General features: G+C 63.3%; 3 protein-coding genes across 4 annotated transcripts; all 3 read left to right on the top strand.

Annotated features, from left to right (window-relative positions):
* The first annotated feature begins 121 nt into the window (after positions 1–121).
* On the top strand, positions 122–4,111 carry STING1 (stimulator of interferon response cGAMP interactor 1). Of its 2 annotated transcripts, none has more exons than XM_015876253.2 (8): positions 122–1,869; positions 2,016–2,260; positions 2,347–2,521; positions 2,735–2,843; positions 2,968–3,206; positions 3,495–3,681; positions 3,768–3,865; positions 3,902–4,111. In XM_015876253.2, the coding sequence occupies exons 2-8, from the start codon at positions 2,016–2,018 to the stop codon at positions 3,992–3,994; spliced, it is 1,146 nt and encodes a 381-aa protein (XP_015731739.1). In that variant the 5' UTR covers positions 122–1,869; the 3' UTR covers positions 3,995–4,111. The 2 variants fall into 2 exon arrangements, with proteins under 2 accessions (XP_015731739.1, XP_032303285.1); XM_032447394.1 differs by having other exon boundaries at positions 1,993–2,260.
* A 1,582-nt stretch (positions 4,112–5,693) lies between these two features.
* Positions 5,694–6,460, top strand: LOC116654043 (SLC35A4 upstream open reading frame protein-like). The gene is made up of 3 exons (XM_032447401.1): positions 5,694–5,804; positions 5,878–5,976; positions 6,056–6,460. Exons 1-3 carry the CDS (start codon positions 5,790–5,792, stop codon positions 6,251–6,253), a joined length of 312 nt encoding a protein of 103 aa, XP_032303292.1. The 5' UTR covers positions 5,694–5,789; the 3' UTR covers positions 6,254–6,460.
* Positions 6,461–6,504: 44 nt separating this feature from the next.
* SLC35A4 (solute carrier family 35 member A4) lies at positions 6,505–8,197 on the top strand. Its single transcript, XM_015876264.2, has one exon. The coding sequence runs from the start codon at positions 6,527–6,529 to the stop codon at positions 7,448–7,450; it is 924 nt and encodes a 307-aa protein (XP_015731750.1). The 5' UTR covers positions 6,505–6,526; the 3' UTR covers positions 7,451–8,197.
* Positions 8,198–12,110: the final 3,913 nt, after the last annotated feature.

The following is a 12,110-nucleotide window of genomic DNA, read 5'->3' as shown; positions in this document are numbered from 1 at the left end:
GGGAGGAGAACGGGGAGGGGAGGAGAGCGGGGGGAAGGGAGGAAGGGGAGGAAGGGGAGGAGATGGGCGAGATGCGACGGGCCGCGCAGGGCGGCGCTGCTGCTGCTGCTGCTGCTGCTGCTGCTGCTCACGGGGCCCCGCTCGGTTCCGTTCTGTCCCGTTCCGTCCCTCTCGGTTCCGCCCGGTGCTGCCCCGCTCCGTCCGCTCCGCTTTATGCGCTGCGCCCGCCGCGTATCGCTCCGCCGGGCACCCACCGCCGCCACAGCGCAAACAGCGCCCGGAGCGGGACGGGACGAACCGGGACGGGACCAACGGGGGGAGAACGGGCGGAACCGGGCGGAGCGGAACCGAGCGGGGACGGCACGGGAGCAGCGGGGACTACTTTGTGTGCCGCGCACGCACAGAACTCTCCAGAAGGGGGAGGGGAGGCGCGGAGGGATACCGCCACCACAGCGCGTGACGCCAACATCTCGCGAGAAGCAAAGGCCTCGCGTGACGCAAAACGTTTCGCGAGACGTAGAGGTCTCGCGGTAGTTGCGGCAGGAAGTAGTCCCGGCGCGCCGCCGTGAGGGCGGGGCTGTGTCACTTCAGTTCCGGGTCCGTTCAGTTCCGGGCTCGGCCCAGCACACAGCGCAGTGCGGAGCGGGCGGTGCTGCCCCCAGGGCTCCGTGTGGGGCCGATACTCTGCGGTATCTACATCAGTGGGACCCGGTGTCCCCCCCCCTGCAGCAGCCGAGGCCCGCCGGGCTCTGAGCGCTGCTGAGGGGCTGGGCGGCCTATGGGGTGTCCCAGCACACAATGGGGGCATCAAAGGGCCCCAGCAGCACCAGGGGCTGCTCCATCCAACACACAGCGACCCAACACACACAGCCATCCATTGCTATGGGCACTGCAGGGGCTGCACATAAAGGGCGTGGGAAGGGCAGGTCGGGGGTTTATCTGTTGTCAGATGGATGCGGTCAGGTTTGGTGTCACACAAGGTGAGGAGCACAATGCGGGGATGAGGAACCTCAGAGCAGGGTGATGTGTGTGTGTGTGTGTGTGTGTGTGTGTGCAGAATGTGGCCAGAAAGGCCATTAAGGCAACGGGAGCACACACTGTGCTGAGTACAGACAGGGCAGCACAGGGCACGGCCTGGGAGCGAAGGAGAGGGGCAGGAATAGGGTGAGGGGGTTGGAAAGCAGGACAGCGGCACAGCTACGGGCAGCAGCGGGGAACAGGCTGCAGCTACCGGACGGCACCTGCCTGTTGTGGGCACCCCCGGCTCATGATGGAGGCAGGGAGCTGTGAGCCTCCCCAGCACCAACACCGGACACAACAGGCAGCTGTGAGCTCACACCGTGCCCTGTGTGCCCGCGGGCAGAGCCCCACGCTCCCCTATGGGCTGTGCTGGGGATGCTGCCCATCAGCCTCACTGCAGGAATCCATTTCTGCCCAAGTTCTGCTTGCTCTCATAACCCGCTCTAAGCAAAACCAAGCTCGCTTTCATTTCCTTCCTCATTCTGACCCAGCACGGCGCCTTTGTGAGCTGCCAGAGATGCCGGGGTTTTCCTGCATCCACTCCTGCATGTTACAACATGGAGCTGCCCAGGACGGTACAATTGCTGCAGCCAGGGACACCCCGGTGCCCGTCATGGTCGGCTCCAGGCCTTGCCCAGCCGCCTGCAGCTGCCAGAGCCGCTTTCGTTTTCATTTTGCTGCGCAGTGAGCAGCCGTGCAGCTCTGCCCTCTCCCTGCCCTGGGAGCTGGTACACACGGCATTAGCAACCAGAGGAAGTGCAGGCCGTGGCTGTGCTCGCTGAGCGCTGCTACGCCCATTGCCCGCAGCACAGACATCCCGGCAGCGCCGAGCATCACAGCTGCAGCTCGGTGAGTGCCCAGGGGCGGCATTAGCAGGGCAGCGGGTGGCCGGTGATTTACTGCCCCATGCGGGGTGTGGGCTGTGCTTTGGGGCGCACACTGAGCAGCTGATGTGCATCTCGGGGGTCCCAGCTGCCCCCCCTTCCTGCTCGCAGATGCCCCAGGACCCGTCGCCCAGGAGCAGCCCGTCCTCCCTGCTCATCCCCGAGCCCCGCGCAGGGCGGGCTCGATACGCGGCGTGTGCGCTGCTGGCCGCGTGCTTCCTGCTGCTGCTGCTGAGCGGGGAGCCCCTGCTGTCCGTCACACACCGCACCTGCACCCAGCTGGCAGCTCTGCAGCTCGGGGTGCTGCTCAAGGGCTGCTGCTGCCTGGCCGAGGAGATCTTCCACCTGCACTCCAGGTGAGCGCCGCAGAACGATCCGCTCCCTGCCTCTGCCTCCTGCCCAGCGCTCAGCGGTCAGCCCACCTCTTGTCTCGCCCACCCAGGCACCGTGGCAGCCTGTGGCAGGTTCTGTGTGCCTGCTTCCCTCCACACTGGCAGCTGGCCGTGCTCTTTGTTGGCTGCTCAGCCTACCTGGACCTGCAGGAGGACAATGGACACAGCCACCACCTCACCCTCACCTGCCTGTGCCAGCTGCTGGTCCTTGCCCTCGGGCTGCAGGTGAGGGGATGCTCAGCAGTGATGTTCAGCCGCGTGGCACTGGGTGCCTGGCCCCATCTCTGCAGGGTGCTGCTGGGAGGGGGCTGAGCACACCCCGCCCTGCCCTCCCATTTGCAGGGCCACTGCTCTGGGTGCTGGCAGGGGCATTGCCCTCTGAGCCCTCTGAGCCCTCTGAGCCCTGCTGCCAGTATTTCTCTCCTTTTCCCTCTGCAGAAGCTCTCAGCAGTGGAGGTGTCAGAGCTGACCGAGAGCTCCAAGAAGAACATTGCTCACGGCCTCGCCTGGTCCTACTACGTGGGCTACCTGAAAATAGTTCTGCCACGTATGCAGCTTTTCCCCTGCACTCTCACGGCTATAGATGGAAATGGCTTCTGCAGCCCTCCCACTTCCACAGCAAGGAGCAGACCCCAATGCTGCTCTCCCCCCCAACCCCACTCTCCCTCCAGGTCTGAAGGAGTACATGGAAGAGATCAGCAGGGCCAACCCCATTCTGCGGGCACACCGAGACACCTGGAAGCTCCACATCCTGATCCCACTGAACTGTGACATCTGGGATGATGTGGAGAAGGCTGACAGCAACATCCAGTACCTGGCAGACCTCCCCGAGACCACCCTGACCCGTGCAGGCATCAAAAGGAGGGTCTACAAACACAGCCTGTATATGATCAGAGATAAGGACAACAAGGTATGCTGGGGCAGCCCTGCATCCCCAGGTGAGTGAGGTGTCCCCAGTGCAGGTCCTGCTGTATGGCTGGGGATGGATGCAAGGCAGGGCTGCGCTGCTCAACCTGCAGAGCCCCAGAACGGTTGGGTCAGAAGGGCCCCTACAGGCCCCCAGCCCCACCATGGGTCAGCCACCCCCCAGCAGCTCAGGCTGCCCAGGTGGCACAGGGCACCTCCAGGGATAGGGCAGTGCGGGACCTCAGCAGGTGCTGCCCTCCTTTCCCTCCTTTCCCACCCCATCTCCCCACAGCCCCGGCCCTGCGTGCTGGAGTTCGCGTCCCCGCTGCAGACGCTGTTGGCCATGTCGCAGGATGAGTGCGCAGCCCTGAGCAGGGAGCAGCGGCTGGAGCAGGCGCTGCTGTTCTACAGGACGCTGCGGGACATCCTGGGCGGCTCCAGGGAGTGTGCGGGGACCTACCGCCTCATCGCCTACGAGGGTGAGCGTGGACAGTCCACTCAGAGCCCTGCATGGAGCCCTGCCTCGGAACAGACATGAATGCAGCTTTGTGTCTCCTCCTTCCAGAACCGGCGGAGGCTGAGAGCCACTTCTTGTCCGGGCTGATCCTCAGGCACCTGCAGCAGCAGCAGCGTGAGGAGTACATGGTACAGGAGGAGCACATGGTGCAGGAGGAACAGGTGGAACAGGAGGAACAGCAGGTGCAGGAGGAGCTGCCCACAGGCTCCTCAGAGCTCAGCCTGCAGGTCAGCGCCTCCGACCTGCCCCAGCCACTGCGCAGTGACTGTCCCTGAGCACCACATGGCCCCGCACCTCAGCTGCCCTCGGAGCGGCCGCCTGCAGCCCCAGGACCTGCACCATTTGTGCTGCATGTTTCTCTGTACATACATAAAAGTTGGGTGTTTCCTGCTCTGGTTTTGCCTCGTGTCGTACTGGGAGAGCTGGGGTGTCCGCATGGAGAAGGCTCCAGGAGACCCCACTGCTGCCTTCCAGGAGCAGTGGGAGGAGATGTGATGTTGTACATGGGCAGGTGTCAGCACCATGGGAACGCTTTGAGACTAAAAGAGTGGATTCAGGTGGGATGTGAGGAAGAAATGCTCCATGCAGAGGGTGGTGAGGTGGTGGCACAGCTGCTCACAGCTGCAGGGCTCCATCTCCTGGTGCCCCATGTTATGATGGGCCATGGGCAGCCCGAGCTGGGGGGCAGCTGGCCCATAGCAGGGCTGGGGGCTGTAAGGTCTCTTCCAACCCAGTTGTTCTGTGGTTCCTTGGATCTCAATGCTCATGGTCCTCAAAGGACCCTCCTACCCAAACCCAACCTGCTCTATGGTTCCACCATCCTCACAGACCCTCCTAACCTGCCATTCTGTGATTATAGGAAGTGTTTTCCTCATGGGGGTGAGTTGCCTCCTGATGCCTAAGCCCCTTTGTCAGCAGCCTGGGGAGGCCACACAGCTCTGCTCTGCTGCTCTGTGCCTCAGTTTCCCCTGTTGCTAAAGGCAGACAGGCAGCTCAGTTGGTTTGGTATCTTCTGATGCTGCAGTGTCCCTCCATGGATTCCATCACAGTCTATACACATACTGGGCCTCCATCCTGCACGCACAGGGCAGCATAGGATGGGAAATGCTTCTCCCAGCTTACAGGGAGACACGGCTGCACAGCCGTCCTTCTGGGACTGGAGCTGGAAGCCAAGGCAGGATTCGGTCGAGCCTTAATCTGCAGCTTAATCTCCAGGCACCGCATCTGTGCGGGAGATGAAAGGCACAGATGGAAGGGTGGGACCTGCAGGCGCTGGGAACGCGCTGCTGCTGCTCCGAGCGCTGGGGGCGGCGATGCTGCTCTGCACCCACCTCCCTGCCCTCGTTCTGCAGAGCGGGACCACCCGCTGGGTTGGAAGCGAGCGGTGCCAGGGCTGAGCTCAGCACAGGGCGCAGCCAGCAGCAGCTGCAGGGCAGCAAAGCCAACAGCAGCCCCAGCTGGGTGCCGGCGCTCTGCGCTCCATCCCGGCTGGGCCGAGGACACGCGTGGGCACAGGGCACAGGGCACGGCTCGTTCCGGCGGCATCGCGCTGACGTGTGACTGCACAGCTCGTGCTGCTGCTCAAGGACACGGGCAGGGCCCAGCAATGGGACAGACGGCCGTGACGGGCAGGGCTGCTGCAGGGGCAGCGATAGCGATAGCGATAGCGATGGCGATAGCGATAGCAATAGCGATAGCGATAGCAATAGCGATAGCGATAGCAATAGCGATGGCGATAGCGATAGCAATAGCGATAGCGATAGCAATAGCGATAGCGATAGCGATAGCGATGGCGATAGCGATAGCAATAGCGATAGCGATAGCAATAGCGATAGCGATAGCAATAGCGATAGCAATGGCGAGGCTCAGCAGAAGCTCCCCCATAGCGGAGCTGTCGGGGCAGCTGCTGGTGCCGCTGTCCGGCCCTTGTAGGGCAGCGCTGTGTGTACCAGCACTGTCACCCCACACAGGACGGTACAAACCCCACCGCCGTGACCGCGGCCCCACGAGCAGCAGCGCCGCGTCCCGCCCCCATGATGGCGGCGCTGAGGGCGGAGCTGTGCGGGCAGCATGGCGGACGATAAGGTGAGCGGGGCGGGGGGTGGCGCTGCCCCGTGGGGTCGGTCGCGGCCTGTTCCGCAGCTCCGTGTGCCCGCAGGACTCGCTGCCCAAACTGAAGGACCTGGCGGCGCTCAAGGGGCAGCTGGAGCGACTGCAGCGCCGCGTGGAGGACGAGGTGCAGGCCGGCGTGGGGCAGGTACGGCGGGACGGGGCGGCAGGTACGAGGGCCGGGCCCGGTTCGGTTGTGCCCCGCTCTGACCCGTTGTGCCCCTCAGGGCGGCTCGCTCTTGGCCTCCCCGTTCGTGAAGGGTTTCCTGGCCGGGTACGTGGTGGCCAAGCTGCGCTTCTCGGCCGTGCTGGGCTTCGCCGTGGGGACCTGCACCGGCATCTACGCCGCGCAGAACTACGACGTGCCCGACGTGGAGAAGACGGTGCGGGACTATCTCGGTGCGCTGCGGAAAGGCGGCCGGTAACGGGGCGGTAACGGGGCTGTAACGGGGCCGTACGGAGCCCAGCGGCACCCCCCGGGCCTGCCCCGCTGCTCGGTGTCCCCGCCCGCCCCGTCGCGTTCCGTGCTGCTGCTGCCCTTGCGGTGCCGCCGTTCCCGTTGGCTGTGTGCGATGTATCCGGTAACGGCGTGTTCCGGGCGGGCTCATTAAACTCATGGCGTTTGTTCCCTTTGGGGTATCCCGAGCTGGGGCTCTGTCCGCTCTCCCCCCGTTCCTGCTCTGTTCTGCTGCCCGGACATGGCCGCGCTGGGCCCGAAGCTGTGGGCGCTGCTGCTGCTCTGCTCCGTGTCCATCTATGGCTCCCACGCTCCGCTCCTGGCGCTGTGCAAGGTGGATGGTGGGATCCCCTTCAGCTCCTCGGCCGTGGTGGTTCTGATCGAGCTGACCAAGCTGCTGCTCTCGCTGCTCCTGCTGCTCACCCGGGACCGGCCGCCGCTCGGTGTCACGCTGTCCTGGCAGCACGCCGCCCCCTTCGCCCTCTCAGCGCTGCTCTACGCCGCCAACAACAACCTGGTGGTCCACATGCAGCTCTTCATGGACCCCAGCACGTTCCAGATCCTCAGCAACCTGAAGATCGTCAGCACGGCGCTGCTCTACAGCCTCCTCCTGCGCCAGCGGCTCCATGTGCACCAGTGGCTGGCGCTGTGTCTGCTGATGGCAGCCGGGCTGAGCTACAGCTGTGGGGGTCTGTGGGACCCGCAGGGCTCTGGCAGCCCCCCCGCCATGCGGCTGCACATCACGCTGCTGGGCTTGTTGCTCATCTCCGTGTACTGCCTGATATCGGGCCTGTCTGCTGTCTACACGGAAGCTGTCCTGAAAACACAGCCGCTGCCCCTCAACCTTCAGAACCTCTTCCTTTATTTCTTTGGGGTCCTGGTCAATTTGATCGGCCACTTCTGGAGCGGCGCAGACAGAGGTTTCCTGGAGGGCTTCTCCCCCTGGGTGCTGGTGATTGTGCTCAGCCAGGCCCTGAACGGCTTGATCATGTCTGTGGTCATGAAGCACAGCAGTAACATCACCAGGCTCTTCGTCATCTCCTGCTCCATCCTGGTCAATGCTCTGCTGTCTGTCGCCCTCTTCAACCTGCAGCTCACCCTGCTCTTCTTCATTGCTGTCTCGTGCATCGGCCTCGCTGTTCACTTGTACTATGGGGTGACGTAGCTGTGGCCTCCCTGCCCTGTGTGCACCAGGGCGGCCTTCAGCTGTTGCTCAGGGGTGCTCCTTGCCTGTTCTGGGCCTGCTGTGGGGCGCAGTGGTGCCTCCCTGCCTTTTTGTTTAAGGGAGGAGGCAGGGTTGCCCAGTGTGAGTCTCCACTGTCCTAAGGCAAATGTACTTCAGGAGGGCTTTGCTCAGTGCCCCTGCCCAGGAAAAGGGGGGAGTGCCCTGCCTATGTCAGGTCCCGTGCTGAGGGGCACCTTTATCCAGTGGGCCTGGGCTCTAGAGTGGATCTTGAGCCCCTTCTCATATGGTACGTCACACTTCTGCTCTTTCCCCTATTCCTGCACACCAAAGCTCACACCTGTCCCCTGTGCCAGTCAAAGCTGCAGCAGGGTTAGTTATCTCTGGTGTGCTGCTCATGAGCATGCAGCCAGCCCCGCAGTTGGAGCAGTGTGCTGCTGTCAGAGCCCTGCACCACGGCTGGGGGTTTCTCATTCCCTTCCTCTGCAGTATTTCACCCCAATCCTCAGCCCAGCCCCTGGCTGGAGGTTTGCTGTCCCTGGGCCCTGTTTGCCTGTCCTGGGCACAGCGTTGCTGTCTACCTCTGTGGGCAGGGACTGTAAGGGGAGTCTTATAGAGGAAAGAGGAAACAGCGTCTGGATTTGGACAAGTGCTGTGTGGCTTGTGAGTTCCTGGTGGGCAGAAGTCACTGCTGGCTCTGGTATGGTTATTAAAGCTGTGGTTTAATGATGTGTGTGTTTGTTGTTATATCCCTGCTGCTCGGGGTGTCTGCGTGGTGGCATCAGCTGAGCTGTAACTTCTGGCCTCTTGCAGCTCCTGGTTGTACATGGAGAGCTCCACAGCGTCCTGCAGCAGCTCCAGCAGCAGTGCCTGGTGCCGCTGCTTCACTGCTTCTGCCCGCTCCTCTGCCCGGCGCCGCTGGTCCTGCAGCACCTGCAGGGACACAGAGGGGCCGTGGCACCAACCTGGCCCTAGTGAGCAGGGCCATGCAGCAGCAGTGCCCACCTGCTGCAGGTGCTGTCTCCAGGTCTGCATCTCCTGCCCGTGGCTCTGCAGCAGGGCTTCCAGCTGCTGCTTGGCTGCCTCTCGCTCCCTGCGTGCTGCCTCCAGGCTCAGATGCATCACGGCCACTTTCTGTTGCAAGCGAGTTGCATCCTGCTGCAGGGACAGGGATGAGGACGGGGCCTGTGGCCCTTCAGCTCTGCCTCTCCTACCCTGTCCTGTCAGGTTTTCCTCCCGTGCTCACCTCCTGGTCCGGTGCTGCCCCATCCTGGAGCTGACCCTGCAGCTGCTGCCTCTGGGCCTCTGCCAGGGAGCGTTCAGCTTCCTCAGCCTGGCATGGCTCGTGCTGGTTCCCTGCCTGACAGAGGCAGGGCCATAGGGTGTACAGCGAGGCGCTGGGTGCAGGAGGACCTGGGCTGCTTCTGGGCAGGGACTTGGTGGGGTGTCACTCACTGTGTGTCCCCTGGTCGGTGCCCATGGCTCCTCCATCAACTCCTGCCCTGTGCTCCTCGGGGCTTGGCTGGTCCCTGCCCTGCAGCTCTCGCTGTGCTCTGATGTTTGTGGGTGTGAAGGATGCAATGTACCTACCTTGGCGCTGGGCTGCCATGCCTGGTCTGTGCTGAACACACTGGTCACCGCCTGCTTCTTCTCCCACCTTTGGCTTTTCAACACCTGGAAAAAGGGACTGGGGGTGCCAGGAGCTCCAGGCACAAACTCATCCCACCCAAACCAGCTCAATGCAGACATGGGGCTGGGACACCTCACACAGCCAGGGGCTGGTGCTGCCCCACCACTGGCCGGGCCGTGGGGTGTCCATAAGTGTCTCCCACCTGCAGCTCCCGCAGGGCTCTCTGCAGCTCCCCCAGCACCCCGTGCTGCTCATTGCGTCCCGCTGCCTCCTGCAGCTCCATCCGCAGCCCTCGGATCTTCTCCCGTCGTGCTGCCAGCTCCCGTGCAGGGTCCCAGCGGGTGGGTGACACCGGTTTGTTCGCCCCCTTCACCTGCTCAGCCAGCGCCAGGGCAGCCCGGATCCGCTCTCTGGGGGTGTCTGGGGCAGCAATGAGCCCAGGGCAGCAGCTGTGCCACGTCCCAGGGCTGGCACAGTGCAACTGCTGGTGGGGACCTCGAGGTGCCAGCGCTACCTGGCAGCGTCACACACAGCAGCAGGAAGGTGAGGCTGTTCCCCTCCAGCAGCCGCTCCACGATCCAGGGCAGAGCTGTGCCTGGTGCTGGGAGCGTGGGATGGGGAGCCCTGCCGAGAGATACACGCACAGAGGGAATGGAGCGTGGAGCTGTGTGTGATGGCAGGGCCGGGCCCAGCTGCAGCTCCCACACGTACAGCTCAGTGCAGGCTCCCGGGGATGCCAGGATGCGCAGAGCCGAGCGCTGCTGCCTGCCGCCCTCCAGCTGCTGCTCCAGGGTGAGGGTGAAGAGGCTGCAGGCCCTGGGGAGAGGCTGCAGTGAGCAGCACTGCGTGGTGCCAGGACATGGGATCCCCACATGGGGCATCAGCTGAGCCCCCACCCCTGTGTGGCTGAGGGTCCGGCGGCTGGAGCAGCTCCCAGCCCCCACATGTAGATGCTGATGGCAGTTTGGGCATTGGGCACAGCAACCTCCATCGCCTCCTCCACCATTCTAGAAGCAGAGAGATGAGAGTGAACACAGAGAACCACGTCCTTTCACCTCTGCTTGCCCTGGCCCCTCGACCAGGCCCATCCCACAATGGGTGTTGGGGTCCCAGCCCCTGGGTCCGGTTACCCACAGGCCCAGGGGTGTGATGTCCATCATGTGCAGGGTTTGGCCATCAGGACGGAGCAGGTCCCAGGCTTTACCCTCAGCGCAGACCTGGAACAGGGCGGTGTTATAGGGAGGGTAGGAGGAGGAGGCTGCTGGCCAGCCCTGCTGCCATCGTACCTGCACCAGGCTGACTGTCTGCAGGTGTTGCATGTTGCTCCCTGCCACCTCCAGCTCTTGAAATACGGTGTTGATCACCTGGGGGCAAGCTGGGAGCTGCTGGTTCTCAGCATGGCTGTGTCTGACAGCTGTACCAGCAGGTTGGGACCCTGGAGCCCAGCAAGGTCCCATCTCCGCAGCCATTCCCCATGCCCTCACCTGCCAGATGATGTCCTGCAGTGGCAGCTGGGTCCCAGGACCATTTGGGTCCCACAGCATCAGGGACACACTGTAGCCAAGGGGCAGCAGAGCCAGCTGAGGTCGTGCCAGCTCCAAGACCTTCTCCTGGTAGAAGAGATGTATGTAGCAGAGGAGGAACAACCAGAACAGTGCAGGTGGCCCAGCACAGAGGACATTGGCATGGAGCAGAGGGCATGGCAAAGGTGAGATGGCAAGGGACAGCATGAATGGCACAGACAGTACGGCACAGCACGGAGACACAACCCAGCACCAAGAGGAAGCAGGGAGGGATGAGAAACAGCAGCAGAGCCATGTGTGGGACGAGCTCCAGGACCTGAGCACGCCCCAGGAGCCAGCAGGGACCACCAGCACTGCCCAGACAGGAGCCTGATGGCCGCCATGTGTCCATGGCTCGTCTGGCTGGACGCAGGGCTGCCCATGGTACCTGTCCTGTGTCCAAGTGGAAGATGTCATCCACAGCCAAGCAACTCTCCTGGCATGAAGGAGTGAAGACGTTCAGCTTCTCCCAGTATGACCAGTGCAGGGCAAAGGAAGGACTGGACACACTGGGCTGCTAATGGTTAGTGTGGCACAGAGGAGGGGGTGAGACTCCCAACCCTTCCCTGCTCTCATCTCAGGCCCAGGAGCCTTTGTCCCTCAGTGTCCCCACCCCGGCTGCTCTCACCTGGATCTCCTTCTCTGCAAGCAGCAGCAGCAGGGGGTCTCCACCGCCAGCTGCCCAGCTTTCCCCTGAAAACATTGGGCATGGACAGGGGTCACCCCAGCTGCCCCAGCTTTGCCCTGTACCCCGAGCACCAAGAGGCCAGCTCCCAGGGCTTCCCATTTCCCCGAGCCTTCTCACAGTGCCCACAGTGCTCAGGGTCACCAGGTGAAGGGAAGGACACGCTCTGCCCACCACCAAACCCCCCAGCACAGCTGCTGCTCCCAGCCCCACCTGCTGCCTGCTGCAGTCCCACGGCTGCTCGTACACACACCTCCTGCTCAGCTGGCGGGGACACGTGCATGGTGACAGGGACACGATCCAGCTCCTGCCCCGAGCACCACCAGGAGCTGGGTGAGCCCTGGAGGCCACCCCAAAACCAGACACGTGCGATGTGCCCTGCTCAGCTCCTCACCATCCACGGCTCAGACCCAGCACAGGGCAAGGATCGGGCTGCACAGGGGATCGTGTTCCTGTGCATTATTGATGGTGATTGGGTACAGCTGTGTCACAGCCAGGCAGGCAGGGGGTGAGGCACTTCGGACAATGTTATCCAGGGACAAGAAGCAGCCACAGCCCACAGGCTCACGTCTCCTGGAGACCAGTAGTACCAGGAGCACCCAGTTGGAGCTGAGGAGCTCTATTGGGTAGCAGTACAGGCTGAGGGGACAGGAGAGGGGTCTCAGGCCCTGCCTGTAGCACTAGGGTGGGAGCAGGCACACGTGCCTCTATCTGCCACCACTCCCTATAGGACGAGGTGACAGAGCTGGTCCTGCCCCTGAGCCA

This window comes from Coturnix japonica, chromosome 13 (genome assembly GCF_001577835.2).
Source record: "Coturnix japonica isolate 7356 chromosome 13, Coturnix japonica 2.1, whole genome shotgun sequence".
Classification (NCBI taxonomy): Eukaryota; Metazoa; Chordata; class Aves; order Galliformes; family Phasianidae; genus Coturnix; species Coturnix japonica.
The sequence above is the reverse complement of the archived record's forward strand: the minus strand, read 5'-3'. Positions and strand labels throughout refer to the sequence as shown.